We start from the raw sequence: 24,031 nt of genomic DNA, 5'->3' as shown, positions 1-24,031 counted from the left end.
ACGCGTACAAAGCGGGCAGCAGACGTGGACGGGTCTTTTTCTATTCGCGCATTCCTGGCATGAACATTCCGCGCATTGAAAAGGAGGGCGGCAGGCTGCTGGGCCTTCCTGATGTTTTTATGGCGCGCACAGGGTGATGTGTCTGACTTGGGCTCAAGTCAGGGACCGGCCGGGTTGAATGCTGGGAAGCGAGACGTGTCCCGCCCGCCCGCCTGGTGGACCCAAAATGGTTGGGCGCGAGTGGAGAGCGGAGCCCATTAAATACCAGGCACCCATTGAGGTTGTTTTTCTGGGGAAAAAAAACTATTCCCTCCTCGTAGTGTCATCCTGCCACGCACACGCTTTCCATGCAGCGCAATGCGATCGTCGCCGTTGCTCTGGTAACGGTGGCTTTACCGGCGGAGGCGGTGGCGACCGAGATGCCCGAGTCGATGGTGCTTTCCATGCAGGATCTAGCGGGGGGATGAGCGATGGAGGAAGGAAGGAAAGCTGAGGGTGCGGTCAATGTCGGGGTCGCAGTCGCAAGCGATGGACGATGCTAGATGCTCTGCTCCGCTGACAGGTCAATTGTGCAGAGATGTCTTTCACAGCATCCCGATGAGAAAGGAAAAGGCCAAATAAAGCGCACGGCAAAGAAGAAGCTGCTGGGGGTTTGGGCGTTTGGCCGGTTGGGTATACCCCCGGCCCGGAGAAAAGGCAAGGTAGCTAGCGAGCTGGTCAGGCTGGGTACCGAGCTTGGCCGTCCACCGGCTGGCATCATGGCGGCCGGCCGGCCGGCCATACGGCAGCTGGTAGTAGCAAAAAAACGCCGCCGTTGCGTTGCTGCTCATGATCGGTCGTCATCGCGTACGGCAAATCGATCAGGAACAGGAAATAAAAGTGAGCCGATCGAAGCAGCAGCATCAGTGGTGGGTGCCTCATCTATGACATTAGCAGGTTCTTGCTTCTTCCATAGCTAGCTTTTAGTGTCTTCATTATATTCATTGATCAAAAGAAAAAGGCAAACTAAAGCAAAGCTCCTCATATGCATGTGGCTATGCGGGAGTATATATAGGTCATCATCATAAACACGTTGAACGCTTAGAGTTAGAGATGGTAAAAATGGTGCGGGACGGGTGGGTAGCTAGCACCGTAGCTACTGATTATTCCTCCCTCGATGGGGCCTGCATGCAAAGCGCATGTGAGGACGGGCACCGATCTGCAGTTCGCTCACGTGATTTTCGACCCCCAATAATGCTCCAAAATCTATAACTAATCATATGGCAGAGGAGCTAGCGGTACGAGACGACGACCAAGGCAAAGATGCATGCAGGCAAGAAGAAGACCGCGCGGCGTGGATGTGCTGCGGATTCCGATCCTTCCGATCGATGCAGCTAAGCTAACCCCCCTTCCCGGGCGAACGCATGGCGATCGATCGAGACAGATCATTGCGCACACGCACGTTGATTTCCTGCCGGGCCGGGAATCTCCGACGCGCCCGACCGACCGATATGAATCGGCAGATGAGCTGCATAATTCCACCAGCCTGTGCGCTGTGTTGCTGCTGTACGTGTGTGGTGTGGGGTCCGAGTCCGACCACGCACAAAGCCTGTGGTGTCCGGAGTCTGGACTGTATGAGTAGCGCGACGAGCCGACGACAAGTCAATAATGCACGGAATCTTGTTCCTCACCGGCGGTACCTCGGAAGCAAATAAAATTTTGGACGTGCAGTTGGAACGTAGGAATTTCACGTGAAAACGGCCGGTTCTCCTTCTCCACGGGAATATGTGGCGAAACTTCACACGCCGCCTACAGTTAATGCATATGTGCAGGCGAGACGATCGAGCTCCATCTCACACTACACTGGTTGTGTGTGCGGAATCAGCGAGTGCCTATTTTATCTGGCACCATCTACAAAATTAGGATTAATTCCGCCATTATTTGCTCTGTAAACAAAATATATATTCATAGGTACGACAGATCAGTATATAGTATGCAACCAAACTGAAATGTTAAATTAGTTGCGTATTTTTTTTACAAGGCCAATGCAAATCCGGACTGCTCGTGACAGTAGCTCCAAAAGCCAGCTACTTAAGCTAGCGCATGGCAACCATACCACTCCCTCCTACCGGCCCTATGCTAGCAGCATTACCCTTCCATTTTAGGTTACGAGGCCAAAGCCACAACACGCCGAAAACAAATTGTCGTAAGCTAGTATATCAAAATCCTCTATTCGATCAGTATGTGCTCGCCAGTGCTCTGTCATTTGGCCAAAAGTGACTTGGATGAAGTCACTGACTAGTACGCGATGAAAACGAGATGGTTTCAACTACCACAACATATGCGATCGCGATGCAATTTTATACTACAACAATTAGCACTATACCAATATCCTAATGCTAATCTGGACTTTGGTGGACTCCGGGGAGAAGATCGATGGCAACCTCCCCAACCACTCCTGCGGTTTGTCCACACCAACTCGGAGAAATTTACTACTCCTACCAGGAGTAGCTCACTGGAGAAGCCAAGGACTAATTAAACAATGGAGTAGCCAACAAACTAGGCCACTAATCACAGGCTTACTTTAATCAGGACCAGGGGGATGGCCACGCCCCGGGTTCTAGAATCTAGACGGCCGGGCATCCTTTATTTAATCACTAATTAATAATTAACTGCGGGTTAATTAGTCAAAGAGGGCGATGGATTTGTTGTCGATGGCCGATCGATCGTGGAGCTGGTCTTCCCGTGGGCCCGCCCACCACGACTAACATACGAGTACATGCACATCGGTCGATGCGATCGCATGTACACTACTGCATGATCGACTACCGGTCGGTAATGCGTTTAGTACCGGACGTCCGTACTAAATACCATGTCATTCAGTACCGGTCTAAATTACGACACATGTCCAATTAGTTTTACTAGCCTGTATTAAAATTTATTCTTTGTTTTACCCTTTTATTTTAATTTTTATTTTAATTCGTATTCGTATCTGACAGAGCTTTTACTAATAATATTACGTTAATATATCAACCCATTTAAATCCAAGTACCCATTCAAATCATTAACACTCAATAGTTCGTATATCAATACTTAAGGTCTTAGAGAGAACAAGTTTAAATCCTAAGAAAAGGGTACGACAGGAGTACATCCATACGTGCTACATATTTAATAATTCGTTTCGCTTATGTAGATATGCCACATAGCTTAAGTCTCCAATCGTAAAGCCTAGAACTTCATCAATATAAGCTAGAGCATGAATTAGTGCACTCTCTAGCGCTTCACAAGGACGGTCACATGCACTACCATAAATCTCAAACAATGGAGACGACATCAACTGAAATGACCTGAAGAAAGTGAGATGAGCCTGGAGCTTGAAATCTCTGGTGCGTATCGGGTTTTCATCGGTGTAACTATAATTCAACACATCCAATACTTGAGCCAGAATCACATGAAAGCTCATTGTTGCCAAGGTTTGACCAAAGACATCCTAAAAGAAGAGAATAATGTGATGAAATTTAAAAGATGTAACATAATTAAAGATAAAAGGAGGATTAGATATGTTCCATACTGTGTCATGTTGATTCAGCTGACAAAGCCTCTCAGTAGTCTTAGTCACATTGCTTTCTCCCTTCTCGAGCGCCTTTATTCGAAAATATGAGAAGTCTGGCACAAAGTACCCATGATACTTACGCTGTTGTAGGCAGGCCTCCACGACGGTCATTTCAAAAGTTACCCTATTTGATGCTAATTGACCCCATGCAGCAATTGAAACAATTGGGATGGGCTGTCCTGGTACTCTCATCCAGTTGACCTGTGTTTTTCGAACAGGTACTTGAAAAGAGATTTTTACTCTTTTAAAATTCCGTGGACCAACTATCTCGGATAGCACTAGAGGAGAAGTACCACCTAGAACTTCGACAACATCTTTCAGCCATCTATATTGTCAATAAGCTACATTGTATGTAAGTAATGTGTAGTAAAAAAACCAAATACAAGAAGGAAAGAATATTATTATGTTGGGAATCGCTTCTGTGCTTCGATCGCCTTTTGGCAAGTCAATGCCGCGATTAGGGAAGTGAATTCTTGGAGAACGAGCCAACAATGGCTCCTCAAAAATGTAGTGTCCACGGTGGCCACCTCCATGGCCTCCACCGCCACGGCGAGAAGAACTTCCACTTGCCATACTTAGCCTAAACTGTCCAAATAAAATTGTGATAAGATAATTTGCCACCATTTTTCTTAACTAGTCAACTTTGCCACCAACAATACATTATCGTATACGCACATCATATACATTAAAATAAATCTAGACCATCATTTCATAGCCATCCACAATTCTATCACAATGCTACCCGTGAATATCTACATGTCCTCTAAGAGATATAGCTTTATACCATAATTGTATCAAAAAAAATAATTACTTAGCATCCAATACAAATTGGTATCCAATTGAAGCAAAATCATAGCCATTTTAATCCAATACACGTAGTAAAATTATTTTAATGCATCAAAATCAAAATTATAAAAAAAGAAAAACTAACCGGAGAGGGCGCGCGGGGGAGGCGTGGCGGCGTGCGGGGGAGGCAGGGGAGGGAGAGGCGTGGCGGCGACCTGTGGGGGAGGTGGGGTAGGGAAAGGTGCGGCGATGGGGACGGCGACCGGGGATGGGGTGGCGGCGATCGGGGATGGGGCGACGGCGACGGGAATGAGGGTGACGGCGACGGAGCCGGGGACGGAGGGAGGAATAATTGCGGCTTGTTGGAAATTGCTAAGTGTTTGGACAAGATGAAGTATTTGTAGGTGGGAGATTTAGTACCGGTTATAGCCTTTGTCCGGTACTAAATTGCTTCATTTAGTACCGGGTAAGGCTTCTAACAGGTGCTAAATGGTCTAAAATGGTGAGAGCAGAAAACTGGGGCATTTAGTACCGGTTAGAGCCCTTGCCCGGTACTAAATTGCTCCAGCAGTTTCCTTTCGCGCGCGCAATGTCTTTTATTTTATTATTATTGTGACTATAAAATGTTGTCATCATGATATTAACTAAATACATTACATATGAAAATGTTTAATTGTAATAAAATGTTCCAATAATTATGATAAGGTTGTCACATGTATATTTGTGAAATAGTAGAGATAAAAGTTTAAAAATCTATCATCTGCATCATTGGCGTTAATCCTCATGACATATGTAGAGTATTAACTAGAGTAAATTATATATATGAAATAGTAGAGATAAAAATTCATCATACATATTAAGTCTTAGATAAATGAGATATTTAGAACATAGAATTATTCACGTCACGACCGTTAATTTGAAAGATAAAAAGATACACCAATCCTAAAATAATGATACAACATAAATCTACGAGTCCACCTACTCTAGCTGAATAGCTAAATATCATAAAGAAATCTTGAAATAATTGCCCAACATCTTTTGGAGCAACTGCCACATTTTCATAATAGAAGTATGGTGGCCCAATGCCTGTCCAGGCCAACTTTAAGCCGATGGGTGTCAGTGAACAAATCTCTACCTGAACCGGCTATTAGCCACCATACTTCTATTTGAAAATCTGGCTCCAAAAGCTATTAGGAAAACTATTTCAAAATTCTTTTATGATGTTCAACTAGAGTTTGTGGACTCGAAATTCTTCTGTTCTCTGGTATTGGAGGAGCGGAGGTGTTACATCCATTGCCGATCCATCGGCATCGTCTTACGTAAAAAATGGACATAGAGCTTCGTATTAGATTAGTTAGGGGAAAGATAGTTAAAAAACTCTCAATTCTCCTCGTTCTAAAAGATCAACAAGTACTCCATTTGTAACATAAAACTCATTCTAAAAAACTCTCCATTCTCCTCACTCTAAAAGATCAACAAGCTAGTACTCCATTTGTAACATAAAACTCATTATAAAAAACTCCGCATTCACCTCACTCTAAAAAACTCTCCATTCTTCTCATTCTAAAAGATCAGCAAGCTAGTACTCCATTTGTAACATAAAACTCATTCTAAAAAACTCCCCATTCACCTCACTCTAAAAAAAATCTCCATTCTCCTCGTTCTAAAAGATCAACAAGTACTACATTTGTAACATAAAACTCATTCTAAAAAATTCTCCATTCTCCTCAGTCTAATAAAGCAACAAGTACTCTGTTTGTAATATAAAACTAGCTCATTCAAAAAATACCTAGAATATTATAACCAGAGGAGGGAGAATGAAGTTGCTAACCGGTCTAGTAAAGAAGCTGGTCGAGTGAAGAAAAACGAAGCCCGAGCAAATGGTTGATTTGCTCGCTCGGAGGAGGAAGCTAAGGAAGCAGCTCATTTATAGAGCAAATGGTTGACATTAGTACCGGTTAGTAGGTTCAACCGGTACTAAATGATTTCAATTAGTACCGTTTGATGCTACTAGCCGGTACTAAATGCATTCTCACCATCTAATACCGGCTGAAGCCACTAGCCGGTACTAAATGGCTTCCTGGGAATCTAGCTGTCAGCCACGCGGTCCACATGACGCTATTTAGTATCGGCTGAGGCTACAAACCAGTACTACAAGGGTTCCGGTGGCACTGTGCGTGACGACCAGTAGTAACATCGCGTGTTAGTATCGGACGAAAAGACGTGTGGGCGCGTTGGACGAATGCTCAATTTTACGGTAGTGGTACGTCTACGCAGGTGCCTGGATTGGCATGCCTGTCAAGATCTTGGGCGCTGCCATTATCCGACCCTGGGTGCATGCTGTCGCCTCACAGACATCTGCACTTTGAGCCTTGACTTTTGGGGTTTGGATTTCGGACTTTCAGACCATGGAATTGCAGTCCCGTGTTCAGATACTGGTTTCACATTTATCAGTAACACTCATTGTGATTGAGAAATTAAGACTTTAATTACAATTTTGGTGCTTCCCTTTGAACATTGGAACAAAAAAAAACTGATATCTAGTTCAAGAAATATTGAAACCTAACTTTGCTTATTTTTTTAACTTCATTCAGAAAAAAAATTTAGTGGGGATTATTAGATGTGAGGGTTTGCAAATTCTTTGTCTTTCTTTTTTTCCTTTTCTTTTCTTTTTGCAAGGACCCAACGTGGATGTTGCCGGCCGGCCAACAGCAAATTTTTGTGTTCTTCTTTGTTCAGCCATACTCTGAGTATATGCAAACACTGGGTGTGGATTAGACATGTTCCATGTGTTCGCGACGAGCAGATTCTGCGTTTTGACCCGAACATGTTCGAGCTTGACGCCCCATCACTGTCTCATGCGCGTGTTGGGAATTCGTCTTTTGCATCTCGCCGTGTACTAGTTTTTTATTGCGTTTTCCACGTACTAGTAATTACTAGTTTAATTACTACTGGATCGCGACCAGCTTGTTTGATTTCCGTATGAACTCGAATCAGGTAGTTGTTTAAACAAGCTGTCTGGTGACTCAGTTGACTTGGGGGCAGAACTAAGTTGATCAATGATGACGTCTACAGCAACGAGAAGACGTGTGCAATTTTCCCAATTTATACATAAAGATATGCAAGGAGTAGAGTATAAGCCATGTTTATGTTTTTTCTAGATACACTCCCTACATTCCAAATTGTAAGTCGTCTTAATTTTATTATATTAAGCTGTAAGTCATCATAATTTCATCCCAAGTCAAATTTTTGTAGCTTTGATCAAATTTATAGAAGAATACATAAATATATGCAACATCAAACTGGTTTCACTATATATACACAATGAAATATAATATTTTGATAGTTCAATTATTTGATATCATTTCTATATATAATATTGGTCAAATTTTGACTTAAAGACAATGCTAAAACAACCTACTATTTGGAATGGAGAGAGTATGATCTAAGCAAATTTAGAGAAAAATAAACATTTTAAATATAAATAAAACATAGAAGTCGAACAAATTGAGCATCAAACTGCTGAAAACCCCCTTGGGTATGATCAAGTTTTGGAAATATGATCATGTTTGGTTTTTAGCCATGCTGATCAATTTGTATGTGGAGGAAATATTTGTGTGGACTGCAACCATGATTTTTTCTTTTGCAAAATTGTAACTGTACATGTCATGCAAATTTCTTCAGCATCCCAACAAAGTCAACATGTGTTATTGTTTCGTAGATATAATTAAAATAACTACAAAATTCGAAATCAGATGTGTGGTTTACAACATGTGAAAGTTAACATCTAAAAATGTTGCAACAAATGAGAAGCTGACATGTCATTGTTGAATGCAACAGAGTCATGCCAAAGAACCATGTCAATTTATTAGTTTCCCAAGTTTCACCCACTTTCTGTTGGCGTTGCCAAATTTCTGGGGGGCACACGTCTGGTGTGAATCCAAAAATGTTTGCCAAAATTTACAAGACAACTAAAATTTGTTTCAAAATGCTAGGATAGTAATCCAAACCTACCTCAACCCACATGGCCACATGGAGTGATGGAGAACAAATGGCTATTTCAACATTTCAGTTTCTTGTAAACTTCTATGAAGCAAAACAATGTCAACAATGTGGTACCCTGTTGGAGTCTCTCTAATTTCCCCTATATCTTTTCTTCTGCATAGTAAAAGACCGAAACATAGACATTATTCCAACATGATGATACCATGAAGGAAAAAAATGATGACCTTACTCAAAAGAAAAAAAATGACTATGGGGCTTTATTAGGCTAGTCCCAGTGCAAGGTTTCATTGCACTGTTTCCAAGGATGCCACATCATCATTTGAGATGTATTCTCATGAATGAAATAGGGAGTCCCAGTGCACAGTTTCATTTCACGATTTCATAGGATGCCCATAACATTTAATTGTGAGGCATGTGATTGGATATGGTTAGATGAGATGAAACTCTATAGCCCCCAATGCAAGTTTCAATAGGTTTCATAGTCTTGGAAACAATGTATACACAGTTTCATCCTGATGAAACTCCTTCCCTCTCACACTTCATAACTACCATGCCATATCATCACATATGCTGATGTGTCACCGTATTTAATGTGCATGAAACCTCTATGAAACTCCCACTGGGATTAGCCTTACAGGTTGTAAGAAGATCCATACGCACACTTGCACAAGTGGGAGGCAATGCGGCTAGGTTCATGAAATTTTAGAAGATTTTTATATCAAAGGCTTGACTCGCAGACACGATTTGCAAGTGGCATGCCTTTTTAGGAATGTTTTCCGAATGTAAGCAAGACCTCAGAAGTCCACCCTTTCCACCTGTCCATCCATGTTGTGGCGATGATCATGACGATGAGGACCAGGGGTCCCCGGTTCGGTCATCCGGCTTCCAGCCTACTCTTTTCTTTGCTTTGACTCTCACAGACAGCACCACCAAATCCAATGATGCAAGAAAACAATAGGCCACAGACACCAACTCATCCTAGAAAAAAAACTGGTTGTAGCAAAAATAATAGATAAAATAAAGAGCCATAGGGGAAAACAAAAGGAAAGATAATGAGACCTAGCCTCAGTTTGCAAACAAGCACTCCAAGCACCTCTCTCTCGACTCCAAAAGAAAATCATAAAAAAAGACTATATTAACACATAGTGATGTTTGTGCATAAATCCAAGTTATTAACCGTGAAGTTATCGACAAATATTGCTAGTGCATGATTTTGTAAATTTCTCTCACATAAACAAGACATAAAAAGGGAAACTAGCTAGGACAAATTGAGCATGAAAACAAAAAAAATCCAACTCGAGGAGGTAGGAAAACTTGCAAAGGAAGAAAGAGAAAAACTGGACGCAAAACACCAATTATGGAAACAAGGAGATGAAACAAAGCGATGCAAGAGCCTAAAACTGGAGAGGCGTGCCAAGCGAAGCCGAGCAAGCAACAACACGCACTGCAGCAACCCCTAGCTTGGCCTGAGGCTACAGGCTGTGCCGGAGGAGCAAGAGCAAGCAAGCAAAGCAACTGCGCAAGAGAGAGCAGAGCACCAACTCCCCCTCGTCTCCACTCCACTACAAACAACAAGGTGGCTCACTCCACTTCTCCCCCCTCGGCCCCTCCCTCACAAGACACAGCAGCAGCTTCCAACAATTCCATTCCCAACTCCACCTTTTTCCTCCGTCCCCCCCTGTTCGTTCCTCCCACCCCAACCCTCCCAGCCCATTTGAAATCGCACCAAAACCCCCCGACCCGGAGGCGAGTCCTCTCCGCGGCGGCTCCCCCCCCGAAGGCAGCATCCCGGCTCGCCCGCGTAGATCCCCCCATTTCCTCGATCCCGCCTCGCGGGGGCGGCTCGGGTTCCCCGGTCGCCGGCGGCCAGATTCGGGATCCGCCGGGAAGCCCGGCCTGATACGGAGGCGAGAGGTGCTGTTGGTTTCCTGACCTCAATCTCGATTCCTGATCGGTTTGTTGGGGAGTTTGGGGGGCGGTGCTGCGGCGGCGGCGGGTCGTGGCATGGGGCTGCTGCGCCGGGGCATTTCCTCGAGCAGGCGGGGGGCGGCGGCCTAAGATGCGAGGGCGGCTGGCCCGGGGATTGGGGCACCGGGTGGGGGACCGCGTCTCGCCGTGCGGCGGCGTCTGCCTGCTCATGCTGCCGGGCGCCCGGGGCCCTCGGCGACGGGCATTGGAGCGCGCTCTCCCTGCGGGGTGCTGAGCCGCGGCGACCGCAGCAGCAGCCGCGCGCCGGCCGGCCATGGGCAACAGCACGTCCCGGGTCGTCGGCTGCTTCGCGCCGGCCGACAAGGCCGGCGTCGACCTCGACTTCCTCGAGCCGCTCGACGAAGGGCTCGGACACTCCTTCTGCTACGTCCGCCCGGGCGCGGCCGCAGACTCCCCCGCCATCACGCCCTCCAACTCCGAGCGATACACGCTCGACTCCAGCGTCATGGACTCGGAGACCCGCAGCGGCTCCTTCCGCCAGGAGGCCGCCGAGGACCTGGCTGCTGCCGCCGCCGCGGCGGCGGCTGCCGGGCTGCAGCGGCCCAGCAGGAGCTTCGGCGAGACCACCTTCCGGACCATATCGGGGGCCTCGGTCAGCGCTAATGCGTCCTCTGCCAGGACGGGCAACCTCAGCGTCTCCCTTGCAGGCGAGGTGCAGGAGCCCGCTGCCGCGTTTGAGAGCACAGCCTCCTTCGCCGCCGTGCCCTTGCAGCCAGTGCCGCGAGGGTCAGGGCCGCTCAATACCTTCTTGTCGGGGCCGCTGGAGAGAGGATTTGCGTCTGGGCCGCTGGACAAAGGCACTGCCGGGTTCATGTCGGGGCCATTGGACAAGGGGGTCTTCATGTCAGGCCCTATCGATGGTGGCAACAGAAGCAACTTCTCAGCACCTCTTTCGTATGGTCGGAGGAAAGCTGGCCTAGGACATCTTGTACATAGGATTAGCAGACCCATGAAAACCGCATTGTCGAGAACATTTAGCAGGAACTCGCAAAATCCAGGCTGGGTTCACAAGTTTCTGTTGCATTCCATGGCTCAGCTGCCCTGGGCAAGGGATGCAAAGTCCAGATCAGAAGGCTCACAGAATGGGTTGGAAGCTGGGCTACCGGAACCTGAGTATAATGTGACAAGGAACCTGCAGTGGGCTCATGGAAAGGCAGGGGAAGATAGGGTTCATGTTGTTCTGTCCGAAGAGCAAGGATGGCTTTTCATTGGAATTTATGATGGTTTCAGTGGCCCTGATGCACCTGACTTTCTGATGAGCAACCTATACAAGGCCATTGATAAAGAACTGGAAGGACTGCTCTGGGTTTATGAAGAAAGCTCTGAAAGGAGCGATCATGTATCTACTCATGAAGAGGGTGAACCAGTCGCTACTTCTATGGACGCTCCTCATGGTGATGGCAGTCAGTTCCAGATTGACAGTGGGAAACAAGAACAACTTGGTAATGTTGAAAAACGTAATGTGTCAGCAGAAAAGGATTGTGATGACAGTGCCTTGCAAGTTCAGCCAAATTGTACCAGTAGTGAACAGAAAGATTTGGCTACACAAGTTTCAAGCAGTCAGGAGTTGGGCGCTGATGAGATAGTTGAGGAAACGGCTGAAGCTGATCTGGGAAATGATCTCCAAAGTAGAGAGTCTCACAACTCAAACAGAGGTCTCTCAAGTACAGATTTAAACATTAGCTGTAGCTGTATGGCAGAGAATAGTGCCTACTGTGATCAACATGGCAGATTCTTGAAAGAAAACAGAAAGAGCAAGCGTCTTTTTGAGCTACTTGAGATGGAATTGTTGGAAGATCATAACAGAAGTGTGTCTAAGGCATCACCAGAGGGAAGGAAAACCCAGAACTTGCATAATACGCTGGCAGGCACTACAGAAGGAAGCTCCAGAAATGCAGCAGAGATCTCCAGGTGTTCATTGGCAGCAACAGGAGAATGCTATGAGGATTCTGAGGATCTTGGAAGTTCAAGGCATGCTGATAGTGTACTTGGCATTGATCCCAAAGAGTGTAGTGGGTGTTCAATTTCGACATCTTCATCAGGGCACAAGCAAACTACAAGAAGATTTTTATTTGGATCAAAGTTGAGGAAGATGTACAAAAAGCAAAAGTTGTTGCAGAAGAAGTTTTTCCCATGGAACTATGATTGGCACAGAGATCAACCTCATGTTGAGGAAAGCATTATTCAACCTTCGGAAGTCATAAGGAGATGCAAGTCAGGACCAGTGGAGCATGATGCTGTATTGAGGGCAATGTCACGGGCACTTGAAACAACCGAGGAAGCATACATGGAAATAGTGGAAAGGGAGCTTGATCGACATCCGGAGCTTGCATTGATGGGCTCATGTGTCCTTGTAATGTTGATGAAGGACCAGGATGTGTATGTCATGAATCTTGGGGATAGCCGAGTTATCTTGGCACAGGACAATGATCAGTATAACTGCTCAAGTTTCTTAAAAGGAGATTTACGACATCGAAACAGGTCAAGGGAGTCGCTGGTTCGTGTCGAGCTTGATAGGATATCAGAAGAGTCCCCTATGCATAATCCTAACAGCCACCTAAGTAGCAATACAAAAGCTAAGGAACTCTCAATATGCAGATTGAAAATGAGAGCAGTGCAATTGTCAACTGACCATAGCACAAGTATTGAGGAGGTAACAACTCTGTCAAATAAATTTTCCTTGTTTTCACTCCTTATTGGCACCTGCTGTCCTATTCAGATTTGATCTTTGAGTTCTTCATGTATCAATAATGCACATTTTAGCAGTTCTTTTTATCATCTTTCTGTATTCCCTTAAGGATGTGGCAAGATGAATACTAGTATACTTCTAGTCGTGCAGTTTACTTTATACAGTCTGTATAACAATGATGCTACAATATGTAGTCTCCTGATGAGATGACTGTGGCAGGGCATTTGATAGTCTTACACCTCTTCAAAATCCAAAGATTTAACTTGATTCTGCAAAATCATGATATTATTGGTTTTGAAAGGTATTTCTAAGTTTTTCAGTTAAAAATTAGCAATTGGAAAAGTTATTTAGAAAATAACATGATGATGCTCATGCTCTTATATATGCTTTTGTGGTTTCTAGATACTATTCTTTCAGTTGGTTAACAAGATCCAAACTCACCATCTACCTTGAACTGTTTCAACTACTGGTTTGGCCTATCATCATCATATGTTAAAAATGGATTGATTCTAGACTTGGCTTCTTGCTCAAAACTTGTGTGTGTAAATACATGCAAATCACTGTGTGCGTATCTCCTGAACTGCATCCAGGTAGAGTCTGACTTTCCGAGTTATTCATAGTTGTTGAGTCCTTCGAGTTGTCACAAGCTGATTGATTGAGATTACTCACTAATTTAGCTATGCTGACATTGCCAAATAGGTTCCTTAAAAACAAAAAATAATGTGATTACAATATTTCCATCTGTCCTATATACCAAATTTCTATCAGATAGAACTAAATTACATCGTTGAACATCAGTATACCTTGCTAGTTACACAGTTGTTGAGTAGATCCTTCACAAGAGGTCTACATACCACAAACTAGTTTATTTCCTTGTAAGCTTGCAGACCGCAGGTGTAGTGTTAACTATCATTTAGTACCGCAGGCAATCGTTTGCATACCTTCCAAATTCATTTTTTTTTCTGAACTGGACATTGCCGCAGAGAAATGGGCCCCAAGTATTAGTTTTTTCTTTAGCTGCCAGGTTCCACATCATTATTATTTTAGCATCTAGAGAACTTATTGTTCACCAGTTTGATATGCGACCTGATATTGCCTGATTGTTAGATTTATTGGTGCATTTTGATGTACTTTGAATCCTGTGTTTTACATCTGCAGTATTTAGTTGGAAGGGTGTCTTATTGGTGCTGTATCAAGCATATTTTATCTACTTGAAATGCCTTTAAATGAAGTCAGCTTTGTTTTTGTGGCTAGGTATTAGTAGAATATATGACTATTTTTTCCCCAATATTTTTCTTCATTCTTTCTAAGAACAAATCCTTCAGCGTTTCATCCAGTCGTGTTTAGCATTTCTTGCTAATTTAACATGCCATTTCAAATTGCATTGCTAATCTGGTTAACATTCCACCTTGAACTTTATTACACTAGTGACTACTGATTACAATTTGTTTAACCAGTCTCAGTTTATTTTGTGATGACGCTTTTCAGGAAGTCTTGCGGATTAAGGCAGAACATCCTGATGATCCTCAAGCTATCTTTAATGATAGAGTGAAGGGGCAATTGAAGGTTACTAGAGCATTTGGTGCCGGCTTTCTAAAGAAGGTAACTTCATAGAACTTATGCCTATGGTTGATAGTTTATATAACCTCGCTATATCAAACAACCATGTCAATAGTCTTTCACTTTTTCTTATAAGGTGTGATGTTATGCCCGAACCACATCATATGAATCGTTTCTGTGCTTGTTACAATAAATGACAGGAAATGGGTATGTATTTGTTCGTAGTTTGATCTAATTGAAACAGTAAATGGCTTCATTTCCTTGGTTCTTGTACTAGAACCACAAGGAAAAGAGTGAGCTAAAGGCTCGATTTCGTTATGCATTGAAACTGCTACATACTGGTTCATATGATGGTAGCACATGTGCACCTGTAGTCCCTAAGTTTTTACTTTCAAGGTGGTGGACCTTCCATCATTGCCTTGATAACCTGAAAACAGCAAAAAGGCTAGGTCTGCAGGTTAAATAATTCAAGATGAACACATCTTATATGTAAATAATGGTCGTAGTGATTCTTTTTAACTTTTATTAACTAAACTCCAAATGAAAATCTCATAGATATATGATAATCTCATTACTTTCAGGTGGCAACCTAAGTTTGTTCTGTTGCAACAGAATCTTCTATTGTTTAAATGGTTGTCTTTTTTGCATATTGCAGCCAAAATATAACGAGGCACTGCTTCAAATGTTCCGCGTCGACTATGTTGGCACATCACCGTATATCAGCTGCAACCCTGCTGTACTTCACCATCGTCTCTGCACAAATGATCGGTTTCTTGTACTGTCATCAGATGGATTGTATCAATATTTCAGCAATGATGAGGTAGTTTCGCATGTTTCGTGGTTCATGGAAAATGTACCAGAGGGAGACCCTGCGCAATACCTTGTAGCTGAACTTCTATGTCGTGCAGCCAAAAAGAATGGTCAGTTCTTCCTTCATACATTTTAACCTGTACCAATTTAGTTCAGATGACACTACTAGGGTTTATGGTTCAAGATTAATGAACTATTGAACTGTGCTAATGAATTATATATTCTATTTTTATCTAGCCATCAAATATTATATATGTTAACAGTTTACTCTCATCTCGATGTTAGCATGGTAAAGTTTTCCTTATGCTTTGTGAATGTCTTGTTGATTTCCTGGATATAATTCATGAGAAAGTGTTTGGCACTCACAGTAGTCTCTCTAAATAGTAAATAAAATGTGCTGTTCCAGGGGCCTGTTAATATATTAAGGGCATTAGAGGCTTTACAGAATGTTTCGGAGTGGTGAATTTTGGATGCAGCCACCTGATCTAATCACAGTCCAATTTACCTCTTTTTTCCTACTCTATTGTTCACATCTGGGTTTTAAGAAAAAATCTTCCGGAGTTTCTGATCTAAATGCTGTCTTAGTTATTTCTAAGGCCTGTCACTTTTTTCCCTTGGCTTGAATATAGGATATCTATTGTGTCTAGGATTTGACATGTAGAAAATTATGGGAGAATTTTTAAATCTTGGATTATTAATTGCAAACAAAAAAATGTGTTTGTGGAGAACTTCTGGCAACTAAGCTTTTTTTGGGTGTTGAATAACACATGCAGGGATGGATTTTCATGAGTTACTGGATATTCCCCAGGGTGATCGTCGGAAATACCATGATGATGTTTCTGTTATGGTAATCTCACTTGAAGGAAGAATATGGCGATCTTCTGGATGACTGTTGAAACATGACCTGGTCTGTTCCTTGCAGTCTCACTTAGCGTAGTAAATTATCAATTAGGAAAGGCGCCAATGCTTGCTGTCTTTATTTTTCAACTATGTTCAAATTTTAGTCTGGCAATCCATGTGCCTTTTCTGTCTTCAACGATTCGTGCTGTGCATGCTTGGCCAGTCCGAATTGACGTATACAGGTTTTCTCTTTTGTTATTAGGAAAAAAAAAAGGTTCTTTGGGGGCAGATTCCATCTCCAGTCTCCTTTGAACGTTTGCTTTTGTGTTGTAGGTTTTATTATTTTTGTGTTTGTTATTTTTTTGGTCCTTTGCTAAGAAGGACCATTCTTTTCTAAGATGGGATACAGGTGATGGGTTTGCGGATCGATGTGAAGCAAATATGCACTATATCTGAAACTGGTAGGCTTTACAAAGCAGTATGTTTTGTAATAGATTATTTTGGGGGCATAGGGTTTGGAGGTTGTATCGAAGAGCAGAGTGTCGGTCACTTGTGCGGTGTCTGTTGTCTTACTTTGCCTATTAGATCTGTAACTAGGCTTGTTTGTGCTTGGTAAGGTTAGATCCTTTTCGATGCTGAGTGAAGCATAGAAAATGTGCCCAGGGCACTATGAGCAGTTGACAGACTTGTTGGCAGTTTGTCGCCTCACGACTCAAGTTTGTTCAGCTGATCATATCCTGATCACCTTGCCTTTTATGTTTATCCTCCTTTTTGAGGAGCTGTTGGTGGGTGGCCGTTGTGGCATGGTAGTGGTTATTACAATCAGAAGGTTGAACAGGAGCTAAAGGTTTCTGAGGAATCTGGTGGTGATACCATCTCATGGGGAGTTGGGAACGGGAATCAGGTATCAACCTCAACTGTGAGATAGTGACGGTATTGTCCCGAATATGGAATATATGCTGTGGGTGTGGCCGAACTTCCTCCGGCCATTTTTCTCAGGAGTATTTCGCTGCCGGATTCTCCATGGAAATATGCTCCAGATATGCTGCAGGTTCACATTCGAGGTTGAAGTTTCTGGGAGGTACCTTTGTTGGGGAATTGGGGTTGTATTGTAGGAGTATCTAGTTTTTGTTTGAAAAAAACACAGATCGTGTAGATTTTTCAGGATGCCCATTCCATTCATGAGCACATAGAATCACTCACTAGGGAGAATCAGTTTGTTCATCATGCCCTATATTTAGCAGAACAAAAACGGTGAAACCATAAGAACCAGTAAATCCAGCAGAATTCTATTGTGAACCGATACATGTGATGTTCATGCTTCCAGTTTTATACTACGCATCAAGGATGATGGATTCCGGAACCAAATAAGATAACAGCTCTTGGTACCTGAACTGAAAATGAGATCAGCATAGGCAGTTCAGAGTTGGCGTCACTAGTTTCTTCTTGGCGATCACGCAGCCTGATTGGTCGCTTGTCGTGGTGCATTTGTTAATGGACTCAAATATTCGTTGTTGACAAATTAGGCGATCCGATTAATCTATTTGCGACGGTATTGGTTGGACAACTTGTATACGGAACTAAACTCGTCGACCAATCATCATCATTTCTTCAACGAATTCACACCCCTAGACGGACGGATGTTGTTGTCACGGCTCACACAAATCCGTTGGTTCATAAGCTGAATAGATGAACTCAGCGTGGACCGGTGATGAAACCTTCTGTCGGCCTTCCATTGCGAGAAGAAAAGGAAAAAAGCCTTAACCCGTGTGTATGTCTCCAAAGCATATACGATTATACACTGATTCCCATTGCCATTTGATATTTGAAGATGGAATGGAACTACCAAAAATGCACGATTGCAAGTCAGATAAGAAGCTTCCGATGAGCACGTCAGAGGATGGCGCATCCGTTGCCGGCGGGCCGCTCGTCGTAGCACACGACGGCGCCTGGGAAGGGAGCCACCGGGACCGGAGCTGGTGCTGGTGGGCAGCAGGCGCTGCAGCCTGCGCAGCACGTCGGCGGCGGCGGCAGCTTGGCGGCCTCGTCGGGCTTCTTGGCCGGATTGCTGTCGGGCTTCTTCTCCTCCTCCGGACCGACGCTGAGGACGTGCGCCTCGAAGCCGGCCTTGCGCAGCGCCTTGGCCACGCGCACCACGTCCACCGCCCCCACCACCGTCAGCGTCCCCTTGTCGCCGTCCACCGCCATCGACTTCACCCCTGCCGCCGCCGGCCCACATCATCAGACATTCAGACTATACGAGTATACATACGACGCAGCCAATGCAGCACTGGTTGTGCATTGCAACTAATTGCACGCGAATTCATGTGTATAAATGGTATATGAACATGATACACACATACCGCAGAACTTGGCGACGGTGTTCATGGCGCGGGTGGCCTTGCACTCGTCGCCGACGATGTCCACCTTGAGCACAATCTTCTGCGATCAGAGGAGCCACATGGATCATTCGAGAGAGCTTTCTAGTGACGATTAGTTTGATGCAATGGATTGGTGGAGAACATCGGCCGAGGATTTAGATGACAATAATACAAACCTTGGAGTCGGGCATGGCGAATTGAGGAGGAATATCGGTCGAGCACGTACGCCAACGACGACGGAGGAAGAAGAGAAAGACGGAGGCTTAACAGTTCTTGTTTAATAAAAGTCGGGCTCCGCAATGGCGCGTTATTAGGAGCTAGTCAGACATGGCGGATGCGAAATGGTTTCCCTCCGATATGATCCTCTCGTCTCTAGTTGCAGGCATGATTTGATTGCGCAAAGGTCAACGACGAACTCCGCAGGAGCCAGGAGGCGCATTCTGCAGCTTGATTGGATGGCTAGAAGAAATCAAATGAACATTCCTTATTTAATTTCGTATTGCACGTTTACAAATCACATATTAGAAAAACATGCATTGCTGTCGTTTTGGACAGGTAATGCTTCTCTCAAGGGTGTCCATCATCATGGCATTTTGATTGTTCTTTCACAGCACGCTTTTTTTCCCCCAAGAACTTGCCTGGGCAAGCATTCCACAGCTTGCTTGGACACATGAATTCCAGGGCAAACAATAATTCTGTTCTCGTGGTGACAGAACATTTCCGGAGAAAGAGAAGAAAAGAAAAAAGAACACAACTATACACAAGTATAATCATTTGTAGAGAAAAAAGATTAGGGAGGGAATTTGGTAAAAAAAAAAGTATAGGCAGGCGCTTGCAAAACGAAATTGCCGGTAACAAGAGCAACTTCAATGGTCTCCAAAAACTCCTTCCCCAAAATTATCTACTATTCCCCAAAATCATATCAGCCCACAGCAGATTCCAATAATAAACTCCCCAATACAAACCACATCAGCATGCGTGGACCCCACGATTAATAGAAAAATAAAAAACAGTCCATCCATTCGTATCCTCAACCGCAGCTCCTCCTCATCTTGCCCACGATTCCACGCGCACGAACCGAGACGAGCGGTGGCGGTGGCTCCTGTGCAGCCCTACACACACCACCAGGCCACCATGTGCGGCATCAACAGTGGGGCTCCGCCCACCACACGAGACAGCAGCAGCTTGGACCCATCACCACGCGCGGCGGCGACTACTCCGCCCCCCATGCGAGGCCATAGCGACACCTCACGCCCGCTTCGATCACCACGCGAGGCCGCAACAGCTCAGGCCACGAGAAAGAAGAAGCAAGCAAGCGGCGAGCGAGCGAGCAAGCAATCACAACATGCCACAGTCGCAGCGGTACTCGCAGGTGCTGTAGGTCTTGGCATGCCCCTTGAGGTCGGTCTGGATGGCGTAGCGCTTGCTGCAGCCCGGGCAGCAGTGCTCGCAGGCGGGGTGGAGGCATTCGCGTGCGAAGGAGCAGCTCGGGGGGTGATTGGGGAGGAGAGTGATCCGCAGAAATATGCGGAGCGAGGTACGCGGGATATGAGTTTGCGAAACTTTGCGATGATTCTTGGGGAGCTGTTGGAGGCTGAATTTTTTTTCCTTAATTAAGGTATTAAATTACTTAAGGTATTAGGGTAATTTAAGGGAGATTTTGGAGTTGCTTTAATAAACTCATTAGTCATAACCATAGGAGCCTCCCCACTTTCTGCAATCCTAGCCGTCCGTGTCAATGTGGACAGTCCAGATTCACCAAAGTTTTCTCTCGTTTATAAACCCACAGCAAAATTCTCTTGTTCCCCTCTCGTCCACAGTCCACGCCGCTCTCCAAATCCCAAAACCCTAGCCCATCCCCCTCCGCCGCCGCCGCCGCCACCACCGCCGCAGACGCCATGGGTGGAAGAGGAGGAGGAGGCGGGCGCAAGCCCCGCAACTTCGCGACGTTCCGCCTCTTCCCGCGCGCCGGCGCCGCCGACCCCAACGACCGCGTCTTCGTCCGCGTCGACAACAACGACTACACCGTCCCCGGCTTCGCCGACGAGGACCCCTTCGACCCCTCCCTGTCCGACCCCACCGCCGACGCCGGCCACCTCCACTCCTCCGCCTCCGGGCCCCTCCCGGAGCACGTCCGCCGGGAGATCCTCGAGCTCGGCCTCCCCGACGACGGCTACAACTACCTCTCCCACCTCCGCGAGCTCCGCCCCTCCGCCGCCGCCGCTTCGTCCTTCGTACCCAGCTCCACCGCCCGCCCCGAGCCCCTCCCGCTCGATGTCAAGGTCGCTTTCTTCCCTCTAAAGCCTGGCCCGCGCTTTCTGCTATTGGAGTGCCTAATGTTTGTCTCTGTGTGCAGGCGTATGATGCAAGCAGGGTACGGGTTGGTCCCAGTGAAGGTGAATTGGACGAGGGGAGGACGATGTGCAAGGTGGCAGCTAAGACGGCGCCGGTGAGGCGGATCGAGAAGGCCGTCGACCCTGATGTTGCGAGGTTGCTTGATGAGAGCGATATGTCGCATGCTGGGTCGGAGGATGAGGGGCTGGAGGAGGATTTTGTCATCGTGGCTAACCGTGCTGAGGGAGAGGAGTTGGAGGAGGAAGAAGAAGATGAAGAGGTGGAATATGAGAATGGTGTGTTCAGTGATGTGGACGAGGAGTTCGATTTTGAAGAGGATGATCCAAAGCCAAGAGTGAGACGATTGCTGGATGAACAATTTGATCTGGTGAGCTTACTTGACTTGATAAAGTTTTACATTCGTTCTGTTAACATTGGAAAAAAAAGTATTCGGGAGGCTGTGGGAGAGAATATGCACATAATAATTAAGTTATCCAATTCCTACCTTTATTACACAGAACAAAATGAAATTTCACACACCACACAGCTTTATTATGTTAATGCGAAGCATTTTTTGTTGTTGCAATTGCACCCCTGCTTTTATGGAAGAATCAGTGTTGTTTTGTTATGCAATACCATGCCTAATTGTTAATAAGATATAACTAAACTATTTACCCTTTGTATTGTGCTAGAAGATACCTGCAGAACCTGTGTAACTTGTTACTTACATCTTTGTTCAGTTTATTTGAGCATTTCATAGATATTGTCCACACTAGAAGGAGAACATGGCTGCTGCAAGTGAAACATGAAATGATACTAATCTAAGTTAACATACATGATGCCTCATCAACTACTGCTGTTTATGACATTTATAGTATAATCCACTGTGCAAAGCTTTTTTAACTTTTGTTACAAATGCTATGCTATAACTTCTACTTCTCGTAATGAATTTTCAGCTTGCTTTGGAAGAATATGGAGACAGTGATGATGATGACAAAGATGTTAAAGATGGGGAGTATGAACTGCCAAGTGAGGTTATAGATGAACTCAAATTGTTCCACAGCCAGAACGTATGTGTTGATGAAGAATACAGAACACCAGCAGATTTCGTTCGTAGAAAACTGGACTCGAGCACAGCAGATGAGGTGGATGAATCTGCTCATGTGATAAAAAAATGTGCCGAGTATGCTGAAAAGTATTTAAATGAAACCGCAGAAGAAGAGGAGGTTGTACTTGTTTCAGAAAGCAGTGATGAATCTGAACTTTGGGACTGTGAGACCATTGTTTCCACATTCTCTAACCTTGATAACCATCCTGGAAAAATTAAAACTCCAGGAATCCCTAAAAGGCGGCTCCCTAGAGTTTTCCCTGGAGAAACTGCTACAACAAATGATATCATCAAGCTTCATGGGAAAGAGAAACTGCCAGTAGAATATCTACCACAAAGGAAAAGAGGCGGCGAAAAGGAGAAGAAAGTAAAGCCTGCAGAAGTCTCAGTTGCTGATAAATTTAAAAAAGGATCCGAGAAGGAAACGAAGGAGGAAAAGAAAGCAAGAAAGGTATAAAGGACTACTTTGGTTTTAGGTTTTTGATGGAGTTATGACTATATATTATGTTTGATTAGCTAATGGAAAATGAAAAGTAAAGATAAGCATGTTAATATTGTTTCACTTTCTTCTTCACCAGGCTTTAGCTGTCCAATCATATGCCATGTTGTGCCTGTGAACTAGTTTTATTTTGTAGTCGCTTCACAGATATGCATTGACTTGTGATTAATAGGTTATAGTAATGTCAACTGTGGTAAAACAATTGCATAATTGCATATCAGTTATCAATGCCATTGGTAAGGAGAAAATGTCTAATATATCAGTAGTCTTGAAGTATCGATGGTGTTTAAAAAATTAAACTGCATGTGTACCAAAATGACAGTTAGGTTATTTGTACTGCATTTTATCTACAATGTGGCCTAGTTGATTTAGTCATCATGCAATGCTTCCCTTTGTCAAGTGATCTGTAAAATCTACATGACAGTATAGATCAATTATATCTTTTTCTAAGAAAAAAGCTGCTGAAATATATTTTTTCCATAGTCCTTACATTCTTGGCTTCTGGCCTACTCTACCTTTAGGCAGCAGTGAAAGAAGAGAAGAGAGAAGCACGGATCGCAAAGAAGGAGCTCAAAGGCTTGTATAAATCGGAAACACAGAAGGCTCAGAAAGTTGCTGCTGTCACAGGACCGTCATCCATACGGCTAATGTAAGTCATCATTTCGATTCTCATTTTGAATCATGTGAACTGAATAGATATCTGATGGTTATGTTGTCATCTTGTGTCCAGATTGATGTGGATTTAGATTTTTTTATTCTACTATAAGTTTTGGGATATCTATAGAGCACAAACTTTAGCTTGGTGAAACGTTGAAATCACCTTGGACTGATTTAGATTAACATGTGAAATTAAGTTGATATACCTATTTACGGATTTTTAAATGACTGTAACAGGTGATGGTCGATCTGTGGCACATTTCCTGATGAAGTCATTCCTGAAATCCCAAAGATCATCAGAAGAAAGAAAGCAAGCTACAAAAGATTCATTATACCAGGTCATCTTGTGCCATGCTTGTGGTTTTTGTTGACAAGATAACCGGTGCATAGTTCGTGCCTTTGATTTGTATAATCTGTTGCATTATAAAGCTTTCCATCTTCTGAAACACGGTACTTGTTATGCAAAACAAGAGGCATTGTAGTAGTACTACTATGAAGTTAATTGAATGAGAAGAATAGTTTTGTGAGCTTATGCAAAAGTTTTGCAAGAAATTTAGAAGAGGCATTGTAGCAATACTATGAAGTTAGCCGAATGAGAAGAATAGTTTTGTGAGCTTATGCGAGGTTTATGCAAGAAATGGATACCCGTCTGGCGGAAACATGGATTTATACTGCAGCTTAGGCTGCTACCATCACCTGATATACCTCTAATTGTGCATAAAAAAAATCATCCAAAAATATGGATTTATAGAGCATGCAAGCATCTTCCCTCTCGTTCTCC

The 24,031-nt window shown here is 44.3% G+C and overlaps 3 protein-coding genes across 4 annotated transcripts; 2 read left to right on the top strand and 1 right to left on the bottom strand.

Moving 5' to 3' along the window:
• The first annotated feature begins 9,889 nt into the window (after positions 1–9,889).
• On the top strand, positions 9,890–16,607 carry LOC101782422 (protein phosphatase 2C 32). The gene is made up of 4 exons (XM_004984204.2): positions 9,890–13,025; positions 14,550–14,663; positions 15,277–15,541; positions 16,205–16,607. Exons 1-4 carry the CDS (start codon positions 10,626–10,628, stop codon positions 16,318–16,320), a joined length of 2,895 nt encoding a protein of 964 aa, XP_004984261.1. The 5' UTR covers positions 9,890–10,625; the 3' UTR covers positions 16,321–16,607.
• A 424-nt stretch (positions 16,608–17,031) lies between these two features.
• LOC101767607 (heavy metal-associated isoprenylated plant protein 43) lies at positions 17,032–19,145 on the bottom strand. The gene is made up of 2 exons (XM_022823146.1): positions 18,635–19,145; positions 17,032–18,490 (listed from the first exon to the last, which is right to left on the bottom strand). The coding sequence occupies exons 1-2, from the start codon at positions 18,657–18,659 to the stop codon at positions 18,165–18,167; spliced, it is 351 nt and encodes a 116-aa protein (XP_022678881.1). The 5' UTR covers positions 18,660–19,145; the 3' UTR covers positions 17,032–18,164.
• A 1,317-nt stretch (positions 19,146–20,462) lies between these two features.
• Positions 20,463–23,789, top strand: LOC101782012 (protein LTV1 homolog). Of its 2 annotated transcripts, XM_004984203.3 has the most exons (5): positions 20,464–20,934; positions 21,009–21,374; positions 21,943–22,545; positions 23,115–23,242; positions 23,488–23,789. In XM_004984203.3, the coding sequence occupies exons 1-5, from the start codon at positions 20,551–20,553 to the stop codon at positions 23,489–23,491; spliced, it is 1,485 nt and encodes a 494-aa protein (XP_004984260.1). In that variant the 5' UTR covers positions 20,464–20,550; the 3' UTR covers positions 23,492–23,789. The 2 variants fall into 2 exon arrangements, with proteins under 2 accessions (XP_012704193.1, XP_004984260.1); XM_012848739.2 differs by lacking the exon at positions 23,488–23,789 and having other exon boundaries at positions 20,463–20,934; positions 23,115–23,246.
• The last annotated feature ends 242 nt before the right edge of the window (positions 23,790–24,031 follow it).

The sequence above is a fragment of the Setaria italica genome, chromosome IX, assembly GCF_000263155.2.
Source record: "Setaria italica strain Yugu1 chromosome IX, Setaria_italica_v2.0, whole genome shotgun sequence".
Taxonomy (NCBI): domain Eukaryota; kingdom Viridiplantae; phylum Streptophyta; class Magnoliopsida; order Poales; family Poaceae; genus Setaria; species Setaria italica.
Note: the sequence above shows the minus strand (reverse complement) of the source record. Positions and strands in the feature narration are given on the sequence as shown.

Bases quoted from the DNA above. Each gene is read 5' to 3' on its own strand.
- LOC101767607 (XM_022823146.1), bottom strand. From the start codon at position 18,659: ATGAACACCGTCGCCAAGTTCTGCG. The intron at 18,491-18,634 runs GTATGTGTGTAT...CGGCGGCGGCAG, and splicing joins CACCGTCGCCAAGTTCTGCG to GGGTGAAGTCGATGGCGGTG.
- LOC101782422 (XM_004984204.2), top strand. From the start codon at position 10,626: ATGGGCAACAGCACGTCCCGGGTCGTCGGCTGCTTCGCGCCGGCCGAC. The intron at 13,026-14,549 runs GTAACAACTCTG...GACGCTTTTCAG, and splicing joins ATAGCACAAGTATTGAGGAG to GAAGTCTTGCGGATTAAGGC. The intron at 14,664-15,276 runs GTAACTTCATAG...TGCATATTGCAG, and splicing joins GTGCCGGCTTTCTAAAGAAG to CCAAAATATAACGAGGCACT.
- LOC101782012 (XM_004984203.3), top strand. From the start codon at position 20,551: ATGGGTGGAAGAGGAGGAGGAGGCGGGCGCAAGCCCCGCAACTTCGCG. The intron at 21,375-21,942 runs GTGAGCTTACTT...ATGAATTTTCAG, and splicing joins TGGATGAACAATTTGATCTG to CTTGCTTTGGAAGAATATGG. The intron at 22,546-23,114 runs GTATAAAGGACT...CTCTACCTTTAG, and splicing joins AGGAAAAGAAAGCAAGAAAG to GCAGCAGTGAAAGAAGAGAA.